Source organism: Microtus ochrogaster, chromosome 16, assembly GCF_000317375.1.
Source record: "Microtus ochrogaster isolate Prairie Vole_2 chromosome 16, MicOch1.0, whole genome shotgun sequence".
NCBI classification, from domain to species: domain Eukaryota; kingdom Metazoa; phylum Chordata; class Mammalia; order Rodentia; family Cricetidae; genus Microtus; species Microtus ochrogaster.
This window is the reverse complement of record NC_022018.1, coordinates 2,095,066-2,101,995: the sequence shown is the minus strand read 5'-3', so window position 1 is coordinate 2,101,995 and position 6,930 is coordinate 2,095,066. Positions and strand designations below refer to the sequence as shown.

The following is a 6,930-nucleotide window of genomic DNA, read 5'->3' as shown; positions in this document are numbered from 1 at the left end:
CAAACAAACAAACAAAAAGGAGTGATAATTAACAAAAAAAAAATGTAATTACATTTTATTGAGTGTATGTGTGTTTGGGTGCTTGCACGTTCCAGATGCTCCTATGAAGGTCAGAAGACAACTTGCAATGAGTTAGCATTCTTCTTCCACTGTATGGCTCCTGGAGATTGAACTCAGGTTGTCACAGTAGGCTTTGCAGCAAGTACCTTTACCCACCGAACCATCTTACCAGCCTGGAAAATACTATTAAAAAAAAAAGTCACTGGAGAGTTTCATGAGGTTTAGAAAATAAATTAGATTAGATATTTTGTTTGAAAAGGGATTATAAATGTTTGGTTATAAGATTTCAAAAGTGAGAAAGTATTGATTTAAATAATAAACAAAAATTATACAAGACTGGAAAGAACATGAGAATATAACCCAGCAAGGGCAGAATAAGTAGCAACAGCAGAGGGCTCTCTTCCCTTCTTTACTCTATAGCTCTATCACAGCTCTTCATACGTCTAGTACATGGGAATCAGGTGATCGATCTATCTATCCATCATCTATGCATCTATCTATCTTCTATATATCCATCTTTCCATCTATCCATGCATTTATCTGTTTGTCTATGTATCTGTCTGTCTATCTATCCATGCATTTATCTTCTGTCTATCTCTTTCTAACATCTGTCTACCATTTATTATCTATCTATCTATCTATCTATCTATCTATCTATCTATCTATCTATCTATCTATCTATCGTCTGTCTATGCATCTCTATGTCTATCATCTCTCTTTCAACTATCATCTATTTATCTATGTATCTATTATCTTTATCTCCTTCTCTTTCTCTGTATCACTGTCTGTTTTTCAGCACACTGCCCACACCCCTCCTGAAATACACACACCCAGGTTGTGCTTCCCAGGCTGGCCTTGAACTCAATGTGTAGCAAGAGTCTCTGCTCTTCCTGTCTCTACTTCCAAAGCACTAGCATTGCAAGTGTGCTTTATCATGTCTGGCTTTTATAGTGCTGGGAATCAAACTCAGAGCCTCATGCATGCTTGGTAAATACTCGACCAACTAAGTTATATTACTCTTCTTTATAGTTTCTTTTTAAATGTCAATTGGGGGAGTAAATAAAATGCAGTTGATTTTTCTGTAAAAAAGGTGATTGAAGTCACATTGTTAGTTTCCTTCAGTAGTAAGTACGTTTAATTAGTAATCACAATTTTCCAAATAAACTATCAAACTAGGTCATAACTAGTCCTTTTTAGGCTTAGCATTCATCAGTAAATGACCAGCTATTGGGAAAAAAGGAGCAGTTATAACTATATACCCCAAAGAAGCATTTTTAAAAAACATTTAAATGAAACAAAAGTCTGTGTAGTTAGGTATGATCACCCCATCTGTGATGTCAATCACTTGGAGATTGAAGCAGGAGATCACTTGAGGCCAGGAGTTCAAGACCAACCTGGCCAGCACAACACTCTCACATCTCAAAACAAACCAACAAAATATGCATATATACTTTAAATTATAAAAATACTTTAATGCTATATAGAGTAAACTGACTTATTGTATTGCTGTGTTGTGATATAGAGTGGGAGTTACTATTAGGGAAAGGGTGATAGCAAGCATGTGAAAGTCAACAGCTTGTGTGTGGTATTGTAAATGCATACAAAGAGATTTCTAAGTTTGAGTACAATAGCAATGAAAGAGACTTGCTATAAAATACAGGAAGTGGTCTAGAAAAACAATCATCTGTCTTTTCTTCCTCCAGATATAATTTTTTTATCATCTTATATCCTGTTGGAGTTGCTGGGGAACTTCTCACAATATATGCCGCCTTGCCTTATGTGAAGAAGTCAGGAATGTTTTCAGTGAGGCTTCCTAACAAATACAATGTCTCTTTTGACTACTACTACTTTCTTCTCATAACCATGGCCTCATATATACCGTGTAAGTATAGGCTTATTAGTACTTCGATTTAACGTATGATATGCGAGTGTTTGGAATACCATGCTAAGCTAATTTAAAAAGCAAGGGGAAGTGGGAATAGTTGCTCACAAATGCATTGACATGTCTATCTTTAGAATAACTCAGGGGAAGTGAGTCAGAGTTTTTTCTTTCTTTGTTTGTTTTTTTAGCTAATTATGTGGAAAGGTAAGTTAATTAATATTCAAGTGATCGCTTTCTCAGAAGCATTTAAATATGCCTGGTACAGTTAACAGAAAAACTAAATCACTCCAAGAGCATGCGTCCTAGAGCTGTTGACAGCGATTAGATTTCTGTGAATGCATCAAAAGCCTTCCGTCAAGAAAACTCGAGATCATTTTTATCCATTCGGCTACCTGGAGATTTATTACAAGTGCTTTTTTTTGGTTCTTGTTTGTGTTGTTCCATGCACAGGAAGAAAGCTGCTCTTCCTAAAATGTTGTGACTAGTTCAGCCTCTCACCATCTTACCACAACTTCCACGAGTCGATGAGACTCCGTCCTCTTCTTTTAGATACTAATAGTGATTCATTCCTAAGTCAATTTTTTATTTAATCAGTAGCAGCAAATGAAGGAGGAAAAGAAGACTCATTCATCCTCTCAGTGAAACTGAGGTGGGTGCCAGTGGGAAGTAAAGTGGGAATTTACGGACTCTGAGCTCTACGTGGGCTGGCTGTGAGGCCGTTTATCTCATGGGGATGTGCAAATGATTTGGCCAGCCCATGCATGAGACTCCAACTTTGGTGCTTTTCTGAAACCCAAATAGACAGGAGTTCAGAGGATGCCTCCTCCTTGTCTTTTCCTTGTGCCTTATTTACCACCTAGCCAGTACTGGTAAGCTAAGGAAGACCATCAGCCACTGTTTGCCACACCCCTGGCTTTGTAAGAGTCTCAGTAGGGACAGTGTGCCGCCAGCAGAATCAGCGGTCATGTGGGATATTTGTGGCCACAGGGGCAACCTCTCCTGGGGCCACCTCTCTTGTGACCTCTAACGATAATGCATAGAAACCAAGATCCTTAGAGAAGGTGATTTGAAGCGCCAAACCTCTAACTTCTGAATGCCTGCTTTTCAGGTGTCCTGGGAGACGTAAGTCTGACCTCTGCCTGTAGCAGCTTCCTAGCTCATTCGCTGTACCTGAGGTCACTGAGGTCCCACTTGCTCAAGATCAGTCTGTCAGACACTTACTGATATTACTAGAGATATCAACTGATTTTACTTTGCCAATTAAAAATAGCATTTGGGTATTTATTTTAGTACTGAGAACGTGTTTCTCACTTACCAGTGAGGGCATTCCAGATGGGAGAGTTTCAGTGAACAGTGTAAGAAATACCCAGGATACCGTGCCTTTTATTAAACTACTCAGGATTTTATAGAAGAATTCATCATAATTGCTCAGTTTGCTTTAAATATGCATTGCCTCTGGATATACTATGACTGCATTTATCAAGATGGGAAGTAGTTCATAAATAAAAATCAAACCCATTTCACATTCTTATAGTATTTGACCTTTTTCCTTCCTTCCTTCCTTCCTTCCTTCCTTCCTTCCTTCCTTCCTTCCTTCCTTCCTTCCTTCCTTCCTTTTCTTCCCCCCAAAGTTTCCTGAAGAAGATACTGAAAGTTTTATGATCAGTTTCCTTGGCTTGGTCATTCTGGGTTATTTTTACATTTACGTTTGGAGTTTATAGCTGGTGTATATTTGTTCAGCCACTATGCTTTATTTATGCTTTATGTTCTGATTGAAAGTCTTGATTCGGCTGGGTGTGGTGGTGCACACCTTTAATCCCTGCACTTAGAAGGGAGAGGCAGGCTGATCTCTGTGAGTTCAAGACCAGCCTGCTCTACAGAGTGAGTTCAAGGAAGCCAGGACTACACAATAAAACCATCTTGAAAAAGCAAAAAATTCTTGATTCATACTGGCTCAAAATTTTCTTCAAATTTGCTGCACAGATGATCATGTACCCAACTGGTATGATCTGTGCACACGTCTGTGTGTGTGTGCATGACAGAAGCCCCTAGGGCCAGCTGTGGAGTGTCTGATTAGGAACCTGTTATGAGTCTTCCTTAGAACCACATCTGGGACCACAGCCCAGGACCAGTCTCTTCCCTAAATCAAAGGTTAACCGTGTCACTAATGTATGTTGTCCTGAGAGTGTGGGTTTGGATGAAGGTGAGATGCATGTTGGGACATTCACATGCGTGTGCGTGTAGGCCCTCATGGAGCCAGATACAGAGAAAAGCAGAGTGTGGGGCCTGCTGTCCTTGGCTCTGATATAGTTGAGTGTTACTGATTTCTAAAAATAAGCATGATCATTTAAGTTCTTATGGAAAATATATTTATCAAGGAATGTGAACTTGCTAGGACAGAAAGACCTCCAGCAGTTTATGTTTTACATAGCATGTGACCTTTATTTTTGTCCTTAGCACCGGGTGGTTGTATGTGTTGTTGTCCTACATAAAGTGCTGAGCTCTCACAGTCTACAGGTTTCACGCATAGTTTAAAGCACTACCTTATCCTTCTCTGTTTTCTTTCTCCAATGAAGTGTTTCCGCAACTCTATTTTCATATGTTACGTCAAAGAAGAAAGGTGCTTCATGGCGAGGTGATCGTAGAAAAAGACGATTAAATGATCCCTACAAACAAGGTGCTTCTTCCAGAAAAACCAGATTACTTGAGTCCAAGTTTTAATAACAAGAATAAACAACTTCGTTAATATCATGGATCGCATTGTTTCTTGAAATATAAGGAAAAATATGGTGTTTGCCAGTCTTTGTCTTTGTACTGTGCTGCATCTAGTTTTGATAGCAACGGCAAATTGAAACTGGTGGTTGAGGAGTGAGGGCGAATCATTTAGAAAACAATTGGATATATTACCTGGGGAAAGGACTTTTTGTTACCTTACTACTTTATTTTACAACGTATACGCAAGGCTTCTAAAATCAATAGGTAGAAATTGGTTTCATTAACATGATACCTACCAATGACATTTATATTTCATTTATAAATGAAAGCCAACATAAAATTGTAACAAGTGATTAATAATGTATTAGAACCCTCAATTCATGGTTCAAATTGTAGGTCAACATTTCGGATTGATAGCAATATCTGCAAGTGTGGACATGATTTTCTATGGTAAGTTTTTGATGTAAAATAGAAACATAAAAATAATCCGAGTAAATGCCATAGATGGAAAACATTTCTTTGCCCGTAGGGGAGCGTTATGGCTGCTGGAGACACAGCCAAGGCTCTTGTGCATACCAGGCGAGTGCTTTGTCACCCAGTGGCATCCTCTGCTCCAGGCAAACATTCTTGGAATATTTTCCTGGACCGCTGGCATCATTTACTGAGCAAACTAACCTTTATTTGCGTTAGTCACTCAAGGATGGCTTTCTCAATTGTCAGGGTTTGAAGAGGTTGGAAAAACCACACATGTTTATTTTGCCTACTGTTTAACAGGCGTTTATGATCATATTAATTGTTTCCGGGGTTTTGGTTGAAAAAGCTCTGACCCATAGAATTATCTTATAAAACCATGGTATGATGAACCTCTGTGTTACTTTATAACTAAGCATTTCTTGCTATCATCTGAAACATTCATTTTCTCCTGAATTACACTGAGGAGAAAAAGTCTCATGATAAAACCCCCGACACCATGTTTAACAGAAAGATGTGTGGAGCATATCTTACTTCTGCTTTAATTAAATAGGGTCCTGAAAGATTTCCCTCCTGTGGTAAAATGTATTGGCTGACGTTAGAGCTGCTGCAGATGTGATTGGAAGAGGCACTTTGCCCACGGTAGCTGCACAGATGCATTGTGGCTGCACGTGTTCTGTGTTGTGTGTACTTGCTGTCAACATCTAGCCCACTCCGCCCAGAGTGGCTTGTCTGCGTGGAGCCAGCCGGCGCCCACAGGAAGTTCACACAATGCTTTGGCCTTCAGAACAGGTTTTCAGGTTTGTTGTCAATGACTTGATTCTTTTCAAAGGTGCTATTTTTGTTGGATTGCACTTTATGTTTCCTATGCTGCTGACTTTGAAAGAGCACTGTGAACTAGGTCACGAGTTCTTCTCCCCATTCTGCTCTGACACTGCCCGGTCAGTTTTCATCTTGAGTTTTATGATGAAGAAACTTTTGGGAACTTCCCCACTTTGTGTGAGACACTCACATTTATTAAATGCCTGTCTTATGAAAATGTTTTCAATTATATTCCTAAAGTGTGCATTCATTTAATCTGCACTCCCGCCAAGAAGCTGTAATACTTCCCCACTTCCAGTTATAGACTATCCTGAAGTAGGAATTATAACCAACTTTAATAAAACATGAATTCTAAAACTATTTGGTGACTTAGATTAATATACTTAAAATGTGTAAGCTTTAGATTTAGTTTGTTATCCCCTAGAGTCAAGCAATTTTAAACTGACACTCTATGCATTAAGTGCTAAGTGGTGTTTTGATTTTAGGAGGAAAAAAAACCTATTTGAAATTCACTGTGCTGTGACTGGATCTGCGAATTTCTCCTGAAATCACCCTAACCTGCGAACCAGGGCTTGAATCAAATAGAATTTGAATTCTATAAGCATTTGAAAAATATACACTGACAACTTTTGATACTAGCAACATTTGATTATATTTGGTGACAGTCACTAAAATTCTGATGTAAGCTTGATATCTGATTAATTGTATAGTATGCAAACTGAAAGATTTCCAATGTGTTAATGCTGATTTAGTATCAGTAAAGAGCCCTGATAGTTGCAACTTACAAAAATGGCAAAATAAATATGATCACATCTTCACTGAAAGCCTTTGTTGCCTGAGATCTGTTTGCTTTCAGAGGTGTTTTTGCATATTGAGATTTCTGTGCGTCTGTTTATCATGCTGCTACCACATGGTTTGAGCAACCTTCCAGAAACGGTTTCAGGGAACAGTTTTGCAGCTCTGATTCCTCCTGCCATATA

The 6,930-nt window shown here is 38.7% G+C and overlaps 1 protein-coding gene across 1 annotated transcript in view; it reads left to right on the top strand.

The window, feature by feature from the left end:
* Hacd1 (3-hydroxyacyl-CoA dehydratase 1) overlaps positions 1 to 6,831 on the top strand; it is a 25,915-nt gene extending 19,084 nt beyond the window's left edge. Inside the window, exons 6-7 of the mRNA XM_005354636.3 lie at positions 1,764 to 1,942; positions 4,519 to 6,831. Coding sequence (XP_005354693.2) covers positions 1,764 to 1,942; positions 4,519 to 4,601 — 262 coding nt within the window. The 3' untranslated portion in view covers positions 4,602 to 6,831. The remainder of the gene's footprint in view (positions 1 to 1,763; positions 1,943 to 4,518) is intronic.
* The last annotated feature ends 99 nt before the right edge of the window (positions 6,832 to 6,930 follow it).